Source organism: Diabrotica virgifera, chromosome 1 (assembly GCF_917563875.1).
Source record: "Diabrotica virgifera virgifera chromosome 1, PGI_DIABVI_V3a".
NCBI classification, from domain to species: Eukaryota; Metazoa; Arthropoda; class Insecta; order Coleoptera; family Chrysomelidae; genus Diabrotica; species Diabrotica virgifera.
This window is the reverse complement of record NC_065443.1, coordinates 158,879,470-158,902,811: the sequence shown is the minus strand read 5'-3', so window position 1 is coordinate 158,902,811 and position 23,342 is coordinate 158,879,470. Positions and strand designations below refer to the sequence as shown.

Sequence of the window (23,342 nt, the reverse complement as noted above, 5' to 3'; positions counted from 1 at the left end):
CAAATCAGAATTCATTTCGATTCGGTTCAATAATTTTTATGAAATCCTGGAGAGCTAAGTTTAGAACCGGTATGTGCGAACCATACAAAATGCTTATTTTAAGCATGCAAGTACACATAAATTTTTCGTTAGTCAGGAAACAAATGCAGTTCGGGGACTCCCCCAGTGACAGTCGAGGCCGTGTCAGCACGTAACGCAATAAAAAGGTCGCCGGGGAAACACCGGATCGGGTAATCAAGAAATTTCAAGATCTTGAAATTTCTTGAGTCAAGACAAGATATAAGATGTTAATAAAACGTCAAGACAAGATTTTTTAAATTTCTTGAATTTTTCTCAAGACAAGACACGAAGTTGTTGTCAAGACAAGAATTCTTGTCTTGTCGACCACTACTTATTTGTAATTCAGTCTGGTCAAATGACGGAGGAGTTGTGTTTACAGATGGACATACAGACATGGATAATTCAAGCTTTTTACCCTTTCTGTAAAATGGGTAAAAATAATATTCATGCATATTCTCTTTATATTAGGCACCTAAGTAACTATGAAAATTTTTACTTTTTTTTGGCATGGGCTGTCGCCACTCAGCCAGTCACAACAAGTATATTTTAAAATTTAAATACATTTCAAAAATATAAAACAAAACAAAAATAAGGAAACGTTACCGTAAAGGTGGTTGTTAATATTACAATTACATATATTCAGGAGTTAAGGTAGGAATAAGACAGGGTCACTTGCTTCTTCTCGTCTAGGGACCCTTCAAGACATTTCGTTTAGACATAACTAGACTAGGTCGCGGATAGGAGTTAAATACATATGGGACAAAACAAAGGTAAATACCTAATCATTTGTGGATAATGCTTAAAGGTTGATATTACTTTTACAAATAAATTCCATTAAACAGTCATATATTTTTTTCCTATTTAGAGAAAGTAGGTAACACAAATTATAAGGTGGAAATATATTATATTTTAATAAATTTTCAATTAGTTTATTAGTTTGTTGAGTATACTTTGAGCACTCAAAAAATATATGATTTAAGTCTCCCTCTTTTTGACAGTCTAGACATAGATTTGAAGATAAAATGTTAATTTTCGCCAAATGAAAAGGATAACAGGCGTGCCCAAATTTTATTGTAATAATGGAAGTAATATATCTGCGGGGAACGGAATAATTTTTAAACCAGTGCTCAGTAGGCACTTTAGGTTGAATCATCGCATATTGAGAGGAACTATGTTTGCTAGATTCGTTCCATGTTCGTCTCCATTGTTCGTTAACTTCATTTTTAACAATTGCACATATATCTGGATTAGAAGGTTTATGTCCGGTTAACGATCCATGTGTGATGGCTTTTTTTTTGCTAATAAATCAACATTTTCATTACAGGTGATACCTATGTGTGCTTTAACCCATAGGAAATGCACTTTTCTTCGTTTTTTATAGATTTCATGAAGTATTTTTTTAATTTGGAAGATATAGTTGTTTAAATTATGACTTGGAAATATTATTGTCTGAATAGCTGTCAGTACGGAAAGTGAGTCAGAAACAATTACTGTAGACTTATTTTCTGTATTCATAAAATATGACTTGGAAATATTATTGTCTGAATAGCTGTCAGTACGGAAAGTGAGTCAGAAACAATTACTGTAGACTTATTTTCTGTATTCATAAAATATAATAAAGCTTCATAAATTGCAATTGCTTCAGCGCTGAATATTGAGAAAGCATTATTTATTTTATACATTTTTTCTGTATTGTTTGATGGGACATAAAAGGCACATCCAGTGCCAAACGTTGACTTCGACGCATCTGTGTAGATAATTATAGACTCCGAAAAAACGTCCAAGATACTTCTTAAGATGTTATGACTGATAGCTGCATTTTCATGATAACTTGGCTTAATTACTTTTACCAAATGTAATAATGAAGGAAAATCTTTAAAGTCTAAGATTTCGTCTGGATTTGAAGTAACATCAAAGTTTGACATACTGCGAAAAGCTTCACAAAGTGGAGGTGAATTCTTGTGTTTCCAATATTTATTCGTCAAATCAGCTTCATTCAATTTGCTTATTTTTATATGAAGGGAAAGATCTTTATGTTGTAATTTCATAATAAATTTTTTACTTTCTATATTTCAGTGGCATCTCTAAAGCTTCGACATGTAACGCATTAATTGGAGTTGATTTCATAGCAACTAAACAAATCCTCAGAACTGTATTTTGTGTTACGTCGATTCTGCTTATGGCCCGATCAGATGCAGAGTGCAGAGCCATAGAGTACACAACCATAATCTATGATTGATCGTATATAAGCTTTGTAGAAAAGTAATGATGTTTTAACATCTGCTCCCCAACACGTTTTTGAAATTGCTTTTAAAAAATTTATTCCTTGATTACATTTGTTTAGCATAAACTCAATATGTGATTTCCATGTTAGTTTTCGGTCAAGTATCATCCCCAAATATTTGATATAAGTTTGGAAACTATACTCATGATTGCTTAATTTTAATTTATCAATATTTGGTAAGTTGTGTCGTGTGAAAATGCAAACACTAGATTTGTTTGTGGAAATTTCAAATCCATTTTGTTGGAACCAATTGTTTGACAAGTTGTGCATTTTATCTAATGTTTGTATACAATTATCATAGTTTTTTGAAAAAGAGTAGACAAGAAAATCGTCAGCATATTGTATAATCTTCAAAGTGCAGTTTTCAATTTGGCTATTATGTAGATCAGCAGTGTACAAATTAAACAACAAAGGGCTCAATACTGATCCTTGGGTCAGCCCCAAGTTATTGTATCGTGGACCTATGAGACTACTGTTATGTGCTCTGAGATATATCTTTCTACATGAGTAAAAATTATATATTGTTCCTGCTAGTTGGGCTGGTATTTGGAAATTTTTGACTAATTTTTCAACTAAAATATCTAGACAGATTCTATCATATGCACCCTCTATGTGATACATATTGCAGGTAAATAATTGTTGTCTGTAAATATGTTTTGTATATCTACCACTAATGTTGAAAGGGCGTCTAAAGTACTTCTTCCTTTTCTGTGCCCAAATTGAAGGTTGGGAAGTAATTTCTTTTTTTCTAACCACCATTCCAATCTCTGTTTTATCATTCGTTCGACTCTTTTAAGAAGGCATGACATAAGAGATATAGGTCTATATAATTGTGCCACGTTGCGATTTTTACCTGGTTTCAGTATTGGTATTATAATGACATCTTGAAATTGAGGAACTAAACTCCCATTTTTGACCATCTCATTGAATATTTCCAACAGCAAGAGTTTAGCTATTTTTCGAAGGTGTTGTATCATGGGATATTTAATATTATCCAAACCTGGACTTGTGTTATTCCGATTTTTCAGAGCATATTCTAATTCTGTAATGTTGAACGGTTCTAGCAAAAAATGGTTTTGTTCATTTGAAGCATAGCTGTAGCTTTTTAGTAATTGGACTGATGGAGGAGCAACTTGATCAAAAATTTCGTCGACTAATGTATCATTAAGACATGTTGGATTAGTAATTGGTTTTCTATTGATCTTTCTAGCTTGATTCCATAATGCTGAGGAAGGAGTGTTTTTGTTTAAGTTTGAGACAAAGTCTTTCCAACTTTCTTTAGCTATTTCCTTTAATTTTTTTTTACTTTTAGCTATGCTCTCTTGGCATTTTAAATAATTTTCAAAGTTACGGTTTTGCTTATAATTTTAAAGTGCTTCTTTTCTTTCCTTGATAATGTTATCACAATTTGTATTCCACCACGGCGGAGAATTTCTGATTTTGTTTTTATAAGCTTTATATTGTGGAATTGATAGTTGAGCTGCATAATTTATACAATCAATTAAAAAATTATATTTGTCCGACGTATTTTCCATTTGGTAATAGTTATTGAAAAATTGCTCTGCTGAAATTTCGTACATGGACCAATTAGCCTTTCTTGTATTCCATTTACTTTTAGGAATAATTTCTTCAGGTAAATGAATGTCGGTAATTTCCATATAGATCATAAAATGATTCGATCCCAAGGTGTCTGTATGTATAGACCAATTAATTTTATTGACTAGATCAGCTGTAACGAAAGTAACATCAATAGCTGATTTATTTTGATCTGGTTTAGTTAAAATGGTAGGTTCTCCATTATTAATTACTGTAAAATTTAAGTCATCTGCAGTTTTAATAAGTTGTATTCCAGTTACATCATTATAATTAGATCCCCAAATCGTATGATGCGCATTGAAATGTCCACCTATAACTACTGAACCAGTGACCTGTGAAAATATATTTGCCCAATCACATACTGTACTTTTACATTTAGGAGGTTTGTATATAGATGATATATTGAGTTCAATATTTTTAAAGTTTGTATTGATGCCACAAACTTCAATATCAGAATTAAGGTTATAATTTAGTTTTAGTTCACTGAAGGTTACTGTGTTACGGATAAGAATCGCAACGCCACCAAACCGGTCTTCCTTCCTATCTCTTCTTATTAGGTTATAACCATTAAAACTGTAATGAGAATCTTTTTTAAACCATGTTTCGCTAATTAGTAAAATATCAATTTTTTTATTGTTTACGTATTGCATTAAACTGTTTTTGTTTGACATAATAGATCTAGCATTCCATTGACCAATTTTTAAAATATCTTGTACAGCCATTAGAAGCTATTATTGTTTACAGTATTTAAAACCTGTTCTAATTCACTAATTATAGTCTTATCGTCTAAAGTTTTTATATCTTCAATTGAACGAATACGTTCCAAGAGGTTCATTATAAAATTTGTTATAGTTTTTGTCAACTGATTTTTATTTTCAACTTTGTTATAATTGGGTTTATGTGGATTAGCCGGTAAAGGCTGGGCAGGTCCAAATGTAAAGGGAAAGATAGGTTTATGAATAGGAGATTTATGATAGGAGAGTTTGGTTTCCTTTTCTTTCCTACAGATGCATGTGAATTATTAATCAATTGAGAATATATTAGAGGGCGCTCTTTATTGGTCTGTGGGCCTAGCTGAGTGGAGACAGAATTTTTATTAATTTTTGGAAGCGAAGGAAATTCTTGTTCATTATTTTCAAGCAAAGAAAAGTAATTTTGATTCATAACACCAGAAAATGATTCTTCACACAAATGTTTTGCCTCTAAAAAGTAGTCTTTTGTTCGATCATTATACTTTTAATCTTTTTTTGTTTTTCATAAAAGGGACACTTTTTTGATATTGTAACATGCTCATTACTTTTACAATGTATGCAATATATAGCTTTATCGCAAGTATGATTAGTAGTTTTAGTTTTCCCACATTGAATACAACATTCCTGGGAACTTTTACATTGCTTTGATACATGACCAAATTTAAAACATCGATAGCATTGAACGACCCTACCAATAAATTGTTGTACCGGAAAATAAACTCTATTAAAACCTATATAGTTGGGTAGAATATTACCCTCAAAGGTGACAACTATAGTTTTTTTAACTACGTATTCAATTGTTTCCTCTCTTTGGATTATACGCTTTGTTCTATAAATATTTAAAACTTTGGAAGTAGATTCAATGTTTTCCATAAGATAATTAATGTCAAATTGGGTGTCTACATCCCTCATAAGCCCTTTAACTTCCAACAAGTGATTTGGAATGTAAGTCCTTAAATTTTGAGCGTCTAATAATTTATTTTTGACAAGATTATAAGCTTCTAAACGTGATGACAGCAAAACTTTTATACGATTACGGCCAATGCTTTTTATCTCTTTAATATGTGTAAGTTTCAGGGTCTTAAATAGTAGGTGACCTATCGCCATAGGATGCAATCTAGAAAGACCAGTTTCATTCCCAATTTTTTCAATATAAACCCAAATATTATATTAATTGTACTTATCTGAGACCAAGTTGAAATATTTAATATCCTTTTTTTTTCTATCGGCAAAGTAGCACTAGGTTGTAAACTATTATTTCCCATTACACTATCTTCATTATTCACTATGTCTTTCGTCTGAGAGGACGTCCCTAATGAACTTTGTTCCCCCATAATGGGGGAACCAATTTAATTTGTTTATTTAAAAATTCACTGGACTATAAAATGATATTTTTATCGAGTATTAAATTTTTAACGAGTTTTTAATAATTCAACAAAAATTGATAAATCCGGTTCTCTCTGTAAACGAGAGCCTGCGATTGATTCGAAAGTACGAATAAGACTGAAATTTTCACTTACCACAGACAATGTCAAGTGTACAGTTTTTAAGATACGGAAATATATCAATACTATCTTTGCTAGTTTCTTTATCCAATAAATCCACTAAAAGTGCAGCATTGGAATCAAACGTATCAAAGAAGTCATCAAGAATCGAAAAATAAAACGCCGGAGTTAGTAGTTTTCTAGTTCTTTTCCATTTTTCAGCTAAAACAGAGTCTCAAATACATTAAAGAAACAAAATAATGCTTAAAGTAAAGTCGGGGATTATGGAATACTTACCATTTTTATTTATCGAATTATTTTGAAAAGTATTGAGATAAATAATATAAATAAAATAATGGTAAAGGCGTGGCCAAAAGGTTTATTATACCGAATTATTTTAATAAATTAAAAAAAATTCATATAGGTATAAAAATATATTTTGTGTTATAGTTCAATCAACAGCCATTTTCTCGTGGAATTTTGAGAACCAATGTCCGATTTACTTGAAAATTTGGATTATTTGGATTATAACCTTTGTTAAAATCTACCCAATGCCGAACTGCGCTTTTATCCTGGGGGTGAAAACAGCGGGTCTAGGAAAGTTAGGAAAATTAGTCCACAATGTTGGAGAAATAAATTCCCAACATTAATATTTAGTAAAACTATATTTTGTTTCAATATTTTATTTAGTGGTTTGCGCCTTGTGTACACTTCACAAAGATGTTTCTATGTTTTTATGTTCTATAATTCAAAGTGTACACAAAGGCGCAATATTCAAAAAAAAGGTTCGTTGCCAAGGTGTTGTTATATAGAATAATAAGAGAATAAAAAACGGGAAAGTAGGGCGTGTGTCCGATCCCACACAAAAATTACTTTAATACCAAAAGTTTGTGTTATTGTAATAAAATATTAGTTGTGAAAAGTGTCTTTAGGTATTCCTAGCTTCAGAAGTGTAAAACCAGTGTAAAATTATTTCCTTGGTGTTGCAAAAATCCAACATCTAGTTTGATCCAGTCGAGCCGGAAATAAAAAGAAGCTAGGAATTACTCAATTTCCAGAAGGTAAGAAACACACCTAATAAAAAAAAAAGAAGAAATTATTGAACAAAAAAGAAATTAGAAAAGAAATTACAAAAAAGAAAAATCATTAAAAAATTAATTTTGTAAAACGTCAAGCTCATACAATAGCGCCATCTATGTAAAAGAGGGCGAACGACCGACGTCGAATGGTTATCAAGCGATCGAGAGAAATAATCGATGTTTTATGAAATCGATCATATATGAAGTGACAGAAAACTGACATTGACAGTGAATACAAAATTAAATAAATTGACTGTTTGTGTTTTGGTTTGTAAATAATCGTCAACATTTTTGTTATTTTGATATTTAAAATAGTTTTTTTTACCTTTTAAGTTTTAGGTAGATTCATATAAAAAAAATGCCCGCTAAAAAGGATATTGAAATGCTAAAAACTAAAAAAACTCAAGAAATTCAGTCTATTAAAACTATTACAAGGTTTGTTGAAAAACATTTGGACAAAGAAATTTCTGAATTAATAATTAATCAATTACAAACTAGGAAAGACTTACTAATAGAAAATTTTAATAAACTTCAAGATCTTCATTGTGAAATTTTATGTTGTGAACAGGGGTATGCAGATTCCATTGATAATATTAGAGAGGAATACTTTGACACATTAGCTAAAATTAATAGTCAACTCTCAAAAACAGTAATACAGAGCGTAAGTACTAATCCACAAGATGTAAATAATTCTTTTTATTCTTCAAATATTCCACGAATAGAAATTCCTTGTTATGACGGCAAAGATTTAACAAGTTATAGACCTTTTATAGATTTATTTCTAGCTGTTTTTGATAGAAATAAGTCACTGCAAAATGTTGAAAAACTTTTTCATTTAAAGAATCATTTGGAAGGAGAGGCAAGAAGCCTAATAAATGATCTACCTCTAACAAATGACTCTTATAATGATGCATTGAGAATGTTAGATAACCGTTATAACAATGAAACAATATTAATAAATTCTCACATTTATTCACTACTTGACATTCCCTCCATTCAAAAAGGAACTTCCACCGCCTTACGTGAGTTCATTAGTAAAGTGAGACAGCAGTTAGGTGCACTAAAAAACTTAAAGCAACCCGTAGAAAGTTGGGATATGATCCTTATTTGCATTTTAACTAAAAAACTAGATCACTATACTAATAGATCATTTCAAATTGATAGGGACAACTCAAAATTGCCAAATTTAAAAGATTTCTTATCTTATATTGAAAATAGGGCTACAGCTTTAGAAACTGTAACCACTCCAGATAAAAAATGTAGCACTAACAAAGAAAGGTATCAAAAAACTCACTTGGCTACAAGTAAAGTCAAATTAGAAACCAGGTGTAGCTTTTGTTCATCCTCAGGCCATAAAATTTATAATTGTTCCAGTTTCAAATCTGTTTCAGTAAATGATAGAGTGTCTTTTATAGACAGTCATAAGGCTTGTCGAATTTGTTTGAATAATCATCCTGGTAGGTGTAAAATGAGTTTCAGGTGTTCAGTTTGTCGAAAAGAACATAATTCTCTTCTGCATGTGGACAGACAAACTCCATTAGACAGCACTGGACAGGGTAACAGTGGTAATGCAGACGATAGGGTGACTACATTTGGTTCAATAAATGAAAACATTAATAATGTTCTGTTACCAACAGTGAAGGTAAAAATTAGAACAAAAAGGGGTGATTATATCACTGCCAGAGGTCTCCTGGATACAGGATCTCAAATATCATTAGTAACAAGTAGATTGGTAAGTAAATTAAACTTAAAAACATTTAATAATAATGTCAATATCTTAGATATTTCTGAGAATATTACCAATGTGCAAAAGGCTGTAAATTTAAAAATTGAGTCATGTGTGTTTGATTATAGCACAAATATAAAATGTTCTGTGGTTGATAAAATTACTAGTGATATACCACAAACAAATTTCAATGTTTCAAATTTAAATATTCCTAAAAATATTAAATTGTCTGATGATGACTTCAATAAATCTGGCACAATTGATATATTGTTTGGGGCAAATATTTCATTTCATATTTTGCTCTCCGATAAAATACAAGTAGACCAGATTATATTACAAAATACTCTATTTGGGTTCATAGTTAGTGGTTCTGCTCCATCACTACAAATTTGTAATTTTTCTGCCTTTCATTTAAGCATGAAAAATAATTTAGAAAATATTGTTTCTCAATTTTGGGAAACCGAGAAGGTTCCAGAAATTTTTCCGGAATATTCGACAGAGCAGGAAGCTTGTGAGATTAATTTTGAAAATTCTTTGCAAGTAATAAATAATAAATACCAAGTTAAATTACCATTAAAACAAAATCTACCTGATTTGGATTTAAGAGATTCATTTTCTGTAGCATTAAAACGCTTTGAAAATCTAGAAAAAAGATTTAAAGTCAATCCTGAGCTGTACTCTCAATACAAAAGTTTTATTGATGAATATTTAGCTCTAAAGCATGCAAAAATAGTAAGTCTTAGTACATATGACTTAAATAGTGGTTCTTTATACTTCATGGCTCACCATCCAGTGATACGTGAAGACAAAAAAACAACAAAATTAAGAGTAGTCTTTGATGGCAGCATGAAATCAAAAAAGAAAAAATGCATCAATGATTATCTCTATAATGGTGCTGTAGTTCAAAATGAGCTCTTCGATATTCTTGTTCTTTTTAGAAAATATAATTACGTCCTTTTGACAGATATTAAACAAATGTATAGAATGGTTTTGGTACATCCAGACCATTGCCAGTTACAAAATATTTTGTGGCGAGAGAAAAATGGCAGTTTACAATGTATTCAACTTCAAACTGTAACATATGGTTTAAGAAGTTCTTCCTTTTTAGCTACCAGATGTTTGGTAGAATTAGCCCGAACTGAAGGTAAACGCTATCCTTTGGCTTCTAAAGCTCTTCTTAATAACACCTACGTTGATGATATTTTGTGTGGGTGTGACACAATCGAAGAAACGATAAAACTAAAAAATGAACTTATCTCGCTGCTCAAATTAAGGTCCTTCGAGTTGCACAAATGGTGCTCAAATAATTTACAAATTTTAAATGATATTCCTAAAAATAAACAAAATTTTGATGAAATTAACATCAGCAAAAACGATTTAACGGTAAAGACTCTGGGATTGACTTATGATACAAAAACAGATAATTTTAAATTTAGTTGTCCAAAAGTTGATATAAATGAATGTGTAACTAAAAGACAGATTCTCAGTTTTGTTTCCAAATTTTATGATCCTTTGGGATTAGTGGGCCCAGTTTTAGTAGCTGCTAAGGTAATTATGCAAAAACTTTGGTTAAGTAAGGTCAAATGGGATGCTATAATTTCCAGTGAGTTACTTGACACTTGGAAAAATTTTGTTGAAAGCTTAATGAGCATGCCCACAGTGACTGTCCAAAGAAATTTAAACTTTACTGGTGCTCTTCATATTGAAATAGTTGGCTTTTGTGACTCCTCCTTGATTGCATATGGAGCTGTTATTTATGCGAGGACTATTTTTGAAAATAAAGTACATGTAAATTTGATTTGTTCCAAATCTAGGATTGTTCCTATAAACAAAAAACTAACTATGCCAAGACTTGAACTGAACAGTGCTTTGTTGCTTTCAAAACTATCTCACAAGGTTTTTGAACTGTTAAAAGATAAAGTCAGTAAGGTATTTTTATATTCAGATTCAAACATTGTCTTAGCTTGGATAAAATCCGAACCTTTGAAATTGAATCCCTATGTTGCCAATAGAATTATTAAAATTCAAGAAATGACATCCGAATTTAAATGGTTGTATATAAACACTAAGGAAAATCCAGCAGATTGTCTTTCTCGTGGACTTGAACCTCATGAAATTAATTCAAACAATCTTTGGTTTAATGGTCCTGAAATTCTTTCAAATATTGAATTCTTGCACTTTGAAATTCCATTTTCTACTCCAGACCATTTGCCTGAATATAAAGTTGTCACTTTAGCTAAGGTCAAACCAGAATCTTTCTTCATAAAATTCTCTAGCTTAACAAAACTTCAAAAAATAGTGGCTTATTGCCTACGATTTGTAAATAATATAAAAAATAAAAATAAAAAGATTACTGGAAGTTTAACAGTTGTAGAACTAGAAAATAGCCTTAAAACCATTATTAAGTATGAACAAAGTTTTCATTTTTCTGAGGAAATAAAATGTCTAACCAACAACACAGCAATTAAGTCTAATTTAAATTCTTTATATCCTTTCTTGGACTCTCAGGGACTGTTAAGAGTTGGTGGTAGACTGGAGAACTCAGATATTTCTTTTAATAAAAAACATCCTTTGATCGTTCCCAAAAACAATCATATCACTGATCTTTTGATTCACAGAGAGCACTTAAGACTTTTACATGCAGGTCCGAAACAAGTTTTAAGTTCATTAAATCAAAATTTTTGGATTATTAGTGCCACTAAAGAAATTAAAAGGATTTTGCACAAATGCGTAACCTGTTTTAAATGTAAGGCCAAGTGCAGTGAACAGTTAATGGGATCTCTTCCTGAACAAAGGGTACGTTCATCGAGGGTCTTTCAGAATGTTGGTATAGACTTCTGTGGTCCCTTCCAAATTAAACAGTCACGGATTAGAAAGTCTATAACGACAAAGGCATATATAGCATTGTTTGTTTGCTTTTCTGTGAAGGCAATTCATATGGAGTTACTCTCTGATCTAACAACAGATACTTTTTTAGCTTCATTAAAAAGATTCATTTCTAGAAGGGGTAAACCATCCAAGATCTTTTGTGACAATGGTGCCACATTCAAGGGAGCAAATAATCAACTTCAAAAACTTCTAAACGACAACATTAAGTTAAACAACTTTTGCCTTGATGATAAAATTGAATTTTGCTTCATCCCAAGTTATTCTCCAGTATTTGGGGGTCTATGGGAGGCCGGGGTGAAGAATATCATATAAAAAGGGTGATGGGAAATAATATTTTAACATATGAGGAGTTTAATACTTTGATTACTCAAGTTGAAGGAATATTAAATTCAAGGCCTCTTATGGCAATTAATAATGATTCCTCTGACTTAGAATATTTGACCCCAGGTCATTTTCTAATAGGTGCTCCTTTGACAACTTTCCCTGAAACTAATTTAACTGAGATTCCTGAAAATAGATTAAAATTTTGGAGGTTGTGTGTTCAAATGCAGCAGCATTTTTGGCAAAGGTGGTACCAAGATTATCTAACACAACTTCAAAACAGACCTAAATGGAGAAAATCGTTGCCAAATTTACAAGAAGGCATGCTTGTGCTTGTAAAGGAGGACAATGTTTCTTCTTTTGGGTGGCCTATAGCAAGGATTAATAAAGTTATTCCTGGTAAAGACGGAAAGGTAAGAGTGGTGGAAGTAAAAACTAAAAAGGGAACATACTTACGTTCTGTCACAAAAATTGCTGTTCTTCCAATTAACGATGAACAAATTTAAATTATTTTTTTTTTCAATTTATAATAATAAATAAAATTTAACTTTATAACTATTTCTATTTAAATTTAAAACTTTGTAAAAGTTTTATACTTATATAAGCAATAAATTCTTTAAAAAATGTGTAAAAAAAAGGGGTGGAATATATTGTTTTGGTATCAAAACCAAGGCCCCCCAGCATGTTGGAGAAATAAATTCCCAACATTAATATTTAGTAAAACTATATTTTGTTTCAATATTTTATTTAGTGGTTTGCGCCTTGTGTACACTTCACAAAGATGTTTCTATGTTTTTATGTTCTATAATTCAAAGTGTACACAAAGGCGCAATATTCAAAAAAAAGGTTCGTTGCCAAGGTGTTGTTATATAGAATAATAAGAGAATAAAAAACGGGAAAGTAGGGCGTGTGTCCGATCCCACACAAAAATTACTTTAATACCAAAAGTTTGTGTTATTGTAATAAAATATTAGTTGTGAAAAGTGTCTTTAGTTATTCCTAGCTTCAGAAGTGTAAAACCAGTGTAAAATTATTTCCTTGGTGTTGCAAAAATCCAACACACAACATTTGGTCGACAAATAGTTGGTTGAATGCAAAATTCATCGAATGTACAATTCGTCGACAAACTGTTATTTTTTTAGGATAAAGGGATTAATGGTGACAAAAGACGGATTATATTGGTTTTTATTTTTTAACGGGAATATTGTATTATACATATCTGAATTTATGTATTTTTTGGATTTATGTAAATTTTTTTCTCTAAATCTTAATTATTTTTACATTTAATGAAAAAATTGGCTGCGGTGGGAGAGTAGACAGCAAATATAAAGCGATATTTTAATTAGTGATGCTGTACCGTTCTTCTTTTTGGTGTCGGCGCACTTGCGAACGGAGCATTTCCGGAGAATTGATACTTATCAACATTTTAGACTACATCAGAAAATTTAAACAAAATCTTGAAAAAAAAATAAAAATCAATAATCCTTCATTTGTCACCATTATTCCCTTTGAGTCTTTGTCGACAAAAAATCCATTCGATCAAATGTTCGTCGATGAATTGTGCATTCGACCAACTGTTTGTCGACCAAATGTTGTCGACTAGTTTTCCGTCGACTAAGTGTTCTTGACCAACTTTCCGACAACGGAAACAAGCCCATCTAGGGGATGACAATTTTTTAATCAAAATAACTATGGATATCAATAGAACGACTAATTCTGAGTAAATTTTGTTCTATAATTATTTTTTTGAAAATTGACACGTTTCAAGTTATTTGCGATTGAAACTATGCATTTTTCATTGAAAAATCCCACGTTTTATAACCGTCTTTCATGAATAACTCAAAAAAATTTAATTTTATAAAAAAATAAATGAAAACAAAATTTTAGCTTATAAAAAAACAAAGAGATCTGCGTTCGAAAGGCTTAAGTAAACCCAATAACGACTGAGTTATTGCTCTTTAAAGGATGTTTATTTTCGAAGATCATGGAAATGGAGAACTTTTAATCTCAAATAACTCGAATGTGGTTCAATTTTTTGGGAAAACTTAACGAAACTGAGAAAACACCTTTTAAGCTCATGAAAATACCTTTCAAATAAACGCTGACAAATGTTTTTTGGATAAGATCTGGATCATGGAAATGGAGAACTTTTAATCTCAAATAACTCGAATGTGGTTCAATTTTTTGGGAAAACTTAACGAAACTGAGAAAACACCTTTTAAGCTCATGAAAATACCTTTCAAATAAACGCTGACAAATGTTTTTTGGATAAGATCTGACCGATTTATAATGAAAATAAAGTCGCTCTCTGCTTTTTTTTTTGAAATATTAAAATTATACCCTTGTCGTTACAATCCTAATAGAAATGAATAGCTTCCTACTTGTGGCTAAAGGTTCTAGTTCTAAACCAAAGCCAGAATCAGAGAAAAAAAAAAGCTTCCTACTTGAAATTAACTTTATGTAAATGAAGTTAATTTCAAGTGGGAAGCTATTAATTTCTATTAGGATTCTAACAAAGAGGGTTTAATTTAGAAGAGCCGCAGAGAGCGACTTTATTTTCACCATATGTCAGTCAGTTCTTATGAAAAATACTTTTTTCAGAGCTTATTTGAAATGTTTTTTAATGAGCTTTAAAAGAATTTTGTAGTTTTCCCAAAAAAATTGTACCACTTTCTAGTTATTTGAGATTGAAGGTTCTCCATTTCGAGGTTCTTCGAAAACAACCATCTTTTAAAAAGCACTAACTCTGTCGTTATTGGGTTTACCTAGGTGTTTCTGACGCGAATCTCTTTGTTTTTTTATTGGCCATAATTTTGTTCTGAATAATTTTTTCTGTAAAATAAGTTTTTTCAATGAAAAATGCATAGTTTCAATAGCAAATAACTTGGAAAGTGTCAATTTAAAAAAAAATTATAGAACAAAATTTACTAAGAATTAGTCACTCTGTCGATTTCCATAGTTGTTTTGATTAAAAAATTTTCATCCCCTAGATTGGGTTGTTTTCACCCTCAGGGCAAAAGCGCAGTTCGGCATAGGGTAGATTTACAAGAAGAGTGTCAACAGAGCTTAAACACAAATTTTCATTAAAATCGGTATTGATTCTCAAAATTATACGGTTTTACAGTTTTTTACCGCTGCCTGATGAGTAGTCTATTATTGAAAAAAAATACATTTTTGTTTACCGAAAAATGGTCGTGTAGTATGAAATACCTATATGAGATAATATGGCATACTATGAAATAATCTTCTAGGTACAAAAATCGCCCTCCCCGGGGCTGTATTTCTACCTCGACGACGGTGGGAGGGCCGAGTAACCGGTCGTGGTCCCTAAAACTGTGAGGGGAGCACGACCGATGAAACCAAGAACAGTCCCAGCGTCCAGCGACTGTGCACCGGGTGAGCGCCGGACACCGCCGCTGGACGCTAAAAGGCGTCGCAACTGAGGTGAGCAGTTGCGACGCCTTCGCCTTCAGCTATTGTATTTCACCCTCCAACTTCCCTACGACTACTCTAATCCCTAAAGTTATTCTCGCCCACTCCAGCATTGTTGCCGGAGGTCGAGGGGGAGCCCCACGCACCATGCTGGGGCTCTGCGTCGGACTCCGATCACAAATCTTTATTCGAGAACTTTCTCGACATACCCACTGCGAGTAACCGCCATGTCTTACCCACCAAAGTACCTTTCCTACCACACATCCATTCCAAATCCCGCGTGACAGGGGAGGCAGCAGTTACGCGGAAATTCCAGGTAGCCTTTGAATACAGACTGCCACTGCGTCCGGAGGCAACCGTGATAAAAAGCCTAGAGGAGTAAACCTCAATAAAATAATCCCCTCTATCACGGTGGAAGGCATCGTGCCAAAGATTATGAGAGATGCGAGGGTCAGAGCATCGCAAACGATCCCTTCGGGATACCTGGCGACCTCCCGAAGTAATACAGTCTTAGCGCGGTAAGGGCGCACTGCCGCGCCGGACATGTAACACGTCCCGACTCGTGGGACTTATATGGACACTACAAAAACAAAAAAAGAAATAGGAAAACAGGAAGATGACTACAGGCAAGTGAAAAAGGACGATGAATTAACCAAGAAACATGAGAATAGGGAAGAACGGACGCAAAACGGCAGAACAGAAGAAGAGGAACAAAGAAGATTCGAAGAAGAAATGTAGGAGTGGCATAATAGGCAGCCAAAGATGAACAGGTCATGTACCCCAAAACACTCGACACTGGTAGGGGATGATATGGTAAAGGAAATCAACAAAGAAGAAGAGAAAGAAGAAGATACAGGGGAGAATGATTCTTCAGTGCAAATAGAAGAAGAGGAAGAAACAGAAACCGAAAGGGAAAAAGAAGGGCAAAGGAATGTACAGTGGCAAGACACAGAAGAGAGCGTCTTGTCGGCTCTTCTGTTCGATGAGGCGGATAAAGAAGAAATAAAACAAAATAAAAAAAGGAAAGGGGATAGTCTCGAAATAAATGAAAAATTCAAGAAAGAGAAGCGAGAAGAAAGCCTAACATGTTCCGAGGAAACCGAAAATGAGAGGATCCAAAGAAAGCTAAAGGAGGTGCTAGAAATCCTAAATGCTAATGGATCCATAGAAGGAGAAAAAAGGGCGAAAGCGAGAAAGTTAATAGGGGAAATAACAACCATACAAAACAAGACTAGCCAAACCCAAAATCAAACGACACAAAGGGAGGAGGAAGACACGAAATGCGAACAATGTAAAATCAAAATAAAACAGGAAAGACAGAAAAAAGAAACGGAAAAAATAATAAGAGTCCTAAACGAAGGGGGGAACATTAATCATTTTAATCAAATATACAAAAAGAAATGGGAAGAAAAAGTATACGAAAAAACAAAATGGGAACAGGGGGGCCTATAAGACACGATAGAGAAGAAGGAATGTTTGATAGTAACGAATAACGATATAAAAGAGGGAGGGGTAGAAAGCGCCATACGCACAATCAGGGAAGATGTTTATGAAATTATTGAGGGTTGTAAAGAGGGAAGCATTGAATATATAGAAAATGTGAAGAAAAGTTCCATGGCCACCGGAAAAAGGCTGTGGTACACGTACGTAGCAAAAACTAGGAAGCAAGGTATGTATGAAATGGCCGAGAGGGCCATGAAGAAAATAAAAGAGAGGGAAGAACCGCCGGAAACAATTCGTGTAATCATAAATAATGAAATAAATAAAGAAAACGTGCGGAAAGCCTTAGAATTCGTGGGTCGGGGAGAAAATATAACGTAGAAAATATAACGTGGGAAATCGTGATTAGAGGGAAAGAAATGGATAAAGGGGCTAGACAAGAACATGAAGAGGCCCTTCTAATCAAAACTGGAGGGAAGAAATATACCGACGTCTTGAAGGAAATGAACCAAAAGATCGATATAGGAAAAATTGGAATTAAAGTAGACAGGATGAAGAAGACAGACGGGGGGGGAGGGGGATATCCTCGTAAAATTAAAGGGGAAGGGAGCTGCTGAAAAGCTAAGAAAGGAAATGGATACTAGGATGTCCGGCATGAATATGGCAATTAGGAGAAAGGAGCATAATTTCACGATTACTAAACTGCACCCAGGGGTCACAGAAGAAATATTGCACGATGCCATTAACGTCTATACGGGAATACCCAAAGAAGAGGTAAGTATAAAAATGCTAAGAACAAATGGACAAGGGGAGCAGGTTGCCACCATAGCCGTGCGCCCTACAAAAGCGGAGGAACTACGCAAATATAATGCGATAGTGATAGGCTGGGTGTCATGCCCTATAATGGAAAGATACACCCCCACAAGGTGTTACAAGTGTCTTCACTATGGACACAACACCTACGAATGTAAGGGGGAGAGCAGGGCAGCGTGCTGCTACAACTGCTTTAAAACGGGACATACTGCGGTACAGTGTAGCAGTGCGTCATACTGTCTAACCCGTAAAGAAGGATGGACCGTATGCAATGCCCAGCCTGTAGGGCGTGGGTGTACGGCAGGAGAAGAAATGGGGAACTCCAGAAGGGTGAGTTGCTTTCTGGAGAACGGGAGTGGGCCCCTATACAGTCCACCAGTGAAACAGGAAGCCACCTCTCACAGAGTTTCGCGAAGAATAGACTGTATTGAAAATCAAACACCTCATTATTTTATCTATACAAATTTTGTTTATATATTTCATTTATTTATTTTATTTATTTCATTTTATTTATTCTCTTTACCTATTTATATAATTGATTTATTGAATAATTTTATTTATACAAATTTTACAAATTTTAACTATTTTACCAACTTATTTATTTTACTTATATATATTTATTTATTTATTTTAGTTTGTAGGAAATTTAATTCAGTAGAAAGACGCGAATCCGTTGCAGAAACGACCTCAGGGAACTGAACCAAAGTGGACCTCAAGGATCAAACTGGTATACGGATTTTGCAGGTAAACGTGGGCAGGGCGCGTCGAGCGCACGACCTTGTTCTCGCAAACGCCTGCAAGCTAGACATAGACCTGCTCATCGTCCCCGAACCAAACATAAAGATTACGTCGGGCGGTGGTTGTGTTCAAGACAATGGAAAGAACGTGGCGGTGTTCATTAGAAATAGGGATGTGGGAGTGCAGAGCATTGTCAGGGGGGAATCATATCCTCAATCAGGTTGAAAGGTTTCAGCCTCCTGGCATGCTACATATCTCCGAACATCCCTATGATGAGATACGAAGCCATCGTTGATGAAATAATGAGCACCGCCATAAGCGAAAAAGAAATATTGATCGCCGCGGACATTAATGCGAAGTCTAGATTATGGGGTTCCCCCATAAATGACAAAAAGGGGGAACTAAGGAATGAATGGATAGCCCAGGCTGGCCTCCAAGTATTAAACAACGACAAACCTACATTCGTAAGGGGGGCCAGCCAATCACATATTGACGTCACGTTCGCAAGCGAAGGGATATCCAGAAAGGTGCACGGATGGGACGTCCTCGACGATCAATTATTTACCTACCACCGTTACATACAATATAAGATAAAGGTTAAAGGGGGATCAAAACGGACGATAGGTCACACAGAATCATACTTCAATAAAAGCAAGTACCTATCGGAGGTCAGAAAAATAAACCAAGAAGAGATTTCTGACCTTGACCAACTGAGAAGAGCTTTACAAAATGCAGCAAAAAATCCCCTACTGGTGGACGGATGAGATAGAAGGTTTACGGGAGAGATGCCTCAGAGCTCGAAGGAATTACACGAGAAGCCAGGGCAACCTCGAGCTCAAAGAAATATATAAAGACTTAAAGAAAACATTAAATAATAAAATAAAACGAGAGAAAAAGGAAAAGTGGCAGACCCTGATAAAAGCACTGGACGAGGATATATGGGGCGACGCATACAGGATTACAATGAAAACCTTGAAGATAAAATCCCCATATAGACTCGACGAAGACCAGCGGATGAAATCAGCTGAGCTCCTCTTCCCCACTAAGGAACCACAGAATTTTATTAAGGTATTTCCTACCATGGTCGAGGAGTTCACGGAAGAGGAAATAAAAACCGCTGGTCAGGAAATGAAGACAGGGAAAGCTCCCGGCCCTGACGGGCTGCCACCAGAGGCAATAAAGATTATAGCAACGGAGAAACCAGGTTTGATCAGAAAAATATGTAATGAGCTACTGCAGAAACAAGAGTTTCCCAGGGACTTAAAGGAAGCGAACTTGGTTCTACTCCTAAAGCCTGGGAAACCACCTGATTCACCAACTTCTTATCGGCCAATATGCCTCCTGGAATGCCTTGGTAAATTCTATGAGGGACTTGTCAAGAGGAGGCTGGAAGGCATGATGGAAGATGAGAAAGTTTTATCTAGTCAACAATATGGGTTTAGAAAAGGTAGATCGACAGTCGATGCCGCTACCTGGATAAGGGATGCGGCTAAGACAAGCAAGAAAAGATGGGTGGTCCTTGTTCTGTTGGACATAAAAAACGCTTTTAATTCAGCAAACTGGGGCCTCATAGTGAACCGAATAGGCGAATGTGGGGCTCCGGAATATTTGTCCAATATAATTAAGGACTATCTATCTGAGAGATCCGTATGCATATCGAAGAAGAAAAAGAAACAAATGACCGCGGGAGTACCCCAGGGGTCAGTCCTGGGAGCCTTACTTTGGAATATATTATATAACGGGGTACTAGAAATTCACAAGAGAACAGGAGTTAGAGCGATAGCATACGCGGACGATCTAGCCTTCATGGTGGAACATGATATGAGTCGGGGTATAACGGAAAAAGTAAATAAAGCGATAGAGAAGACCGCGGCGTGGATAGAGAAAAACGATTTAAAGTTAGTAGTAGAAAAGACAGAAATAATAATCTTGAGGGGACCAAGAAAAAGAGATGATACAGTTTTCAGATATCAAGGCTCCGAAATAAGACCCCAACGGACAGTAAGGTATTTAGGCATAACTTTGGACGAGAGATTGACATTTGGACAACATGTGATAGAAGCATGTCGAAAGGCGGAGGAGAGGACCTCAACGCTGAATAAACTAATGCCAAATATAGGGGGGCCCGGATCCCAGAAGAGGCTAATGATGTTACAATCAATATTATCCATAATATTATACGGGGCCCCAGTGTGGCATGAGGTCCTCCGGATGAAAAAGTATAAAGACATGCTTCTGAGGGCTCAAAGGAAACCCCTAATCAGAGTGTGCAGCGCGTACAGGACTGTATCAACCATTGCCTTACAGGTAGTGGCTGGTTCTCTGCCGGTGCACATCCTGGCCAGGGAGAGAGTCCAAATGTACCGAATGGGCAACGAGGCGATAGGTTCAGGGCCACTGGAGAGAGCTAGAAGTTTAGAGACATGGCAGAGGGAATGGGCAGCCGAAGTCGGAAGGGCCGCCTGGACGAGATCCCTGATCCCGGATGTAGTGAGGTGGTACGGATGTCGGCATCGGCGCGTCAACTACTACTTCACACAGTTTCTGGCGGGGCATGGATCGTTTCGACAATATACCCACCGTATTGGGAAAAATAGGGACGATCTATGTCCCGAGTGTGGTGTAGTGGATGACGCGCGGCATGTGGTGTTCGTATGCCCTGCCTATCGCGCGGGGCGTACCGAACTGCAGCTGGGCCTGGGATCTCCACTAGGCGAGCCTCATGAGCTGATCGATAGAGCTATCGACAGCAAACGAGACTTTGAGTTGATCATTGCCTTCGTCACAAAGACAATAAAGCACAAAGAAGAAAAAGAGAGGCGGCTGCAAGCGGGATGACCGCTTTATATTTATTTTCTTAAAATGTGTTTGTGTTGTGATCGGGCAGCCAGCGGGGGGCGGACCCTTTACATCCAAACCACGCTGACTGCCCATTTTTATTTTATTTTTTTATTTACAGTCGAACGCGCTTATTAGAGTACCGCTTATAGGAATATCCCGGTTTAAGGAATATAATTTTGAGATCCCGGAACATTTCCATTTACTCCTTAATACATTTAACCGTTTATAGTAATACGTTTTAGTAACAGAATACCGCTTTATCTAATAATTCTAAGTTACCAAAAACTTTTTACATACAATTTCCCACAAATTTATATGTTTTCTGGTTTATAGGACCTGTCGATAATATATTTTATTTCTTACTTTATTACGGGTACCAATTCTACCTTCCGCCAAACATTTACAGATCGTAAAGTAGGTACCTACTTTTTCAATTGTGTAAATATTCTTATTGCTCACCCACCACCCACGTCGTTGTCTGTTTAGATTTTTAACAGTTGGAAGTCATAAATAACCGCTTGTAGTATAATAACCGCTGAAATTTTCTGGAGGGTAAAACCAATGTCAATTTTTTATTTATTATTATTTTAGAGTAACAAGTGACTAATATCTTATGTAACAAAACAAATAGTCTCAGATTACCGATTATTTTTCCAGAAAAAAAGTAAGTCTGTTGTATGTATGTTAATAATAAGAAAATATATATACATATATCTAAATATTGCATACATTTCATACTTATTTGTGTAGGTATGCATGCACAGATAATGTAGTTTGGTGTTTTAATAAAATAAGTAGTAGTTACATTATAGGTACTGTATTATTGACATAAAAAGAAATAAAACCATATACATAATATATGTACATAACGTATGTATGTACATGTACATACAGTATGTACATGTACAAAGTGTGTTGTACTATTATGACGTATATTCGGTACATTTATTTCTGCTAGCCACCACTGATCGGTTATTAGAATATCCCGGTTATAGGAATATTTTTGCTTGGCACGAAGGCTATTCTAATAAGTGGGTTCGACTGTACTTATTTTACTTTTTCATATTTTTAGTTATTTATTTTATCGTATTTTATTTATTTACCTCTTTAATTTTATTTACATAAGTTAATATTTATTTCGAACAATTCTTTATTTTCGGTTTTTCCTGTCTATGTGTTCTATCTTTTCTTTCTTCACTGTCCTTTTTTTTTCTTTCCTTTTTCGTTATGTCTTTTCTCTTTCTTTTCTCTTCTCTCATTGTATCTCAGCTCTTTTCTTCTCTTTTTCACTCTCGTTTCCTCCTTTGTGTTATGTCTTGTATCGTTTTCTGAGACAGTCAGTATGGAAGGACCTTTTACATCCGACCTACACAGACTGTCCCATTTTAATTTCCGAATTGAATGGGTGGATGAGTAAGCTTACATAGATGAACGTATGAATGATTGGAGTTGAATGAAAGAAAGTATGAAGGAGCGGACGAGAAAGAGTGCATAGATGAAAGTATGAACGACTGGAGTTGCTCGTAACTCCAGCTTGGGGGCTTCCTTGTCGCCCTACCTTCGCACGGGTTGCGCCAGACGGTCGCTTCGCTGGCTGGCCTGGTGCGGGGCGTGGGCGGGGGTCGGCTCGGGGGCCAACTGATTCATGGAATGCACGCTAGGAGTGCCGGAGGGGAGATATGAGTAAGGTCGACGGGTCAGGTATGCTCGCTAAGAGCGGTCCCAGACCCGTCGGCTGGAGAAAAGAGGGGATGGGTTTAGTCGGTAGGCGGCCCGTGACACAGATAGGATGAAACGAATCCGACACACCTGGGCACCTTCCCAGGCGGTCTTGAGAAGATTCCCACCTCCAAAAAAAAAAAGTGCAAAAATCGCAAATATAGCAAT

General features: G+C 35.0%; 1 protein-coding gene across 2 annotated transcripts in view; it reads right to left on the bottom strand.

Annotated features, from left to right (window-relative positions):
- The window catches only part of LOC126878802 (cytochrome P450 4d8-like), a 244,366-nt gene that overhangs the window by 80,667 nt on the left and 140,357 nt on the right, over positions 1–23,342 (bottom strand). For both annotated transcript variants that reach the window (XM_050641703.1, XM_050641702.1), the window contains exon 4: positions 6,213–6,398. In XM_050641703.1, the coding sequence (XP_050497660.1) occupies positions 6,213–6,398 (186 nt within the window). The remainder of the gene's footprint in view (positions 1–6,212; positions 6,399–23,342) is intronic.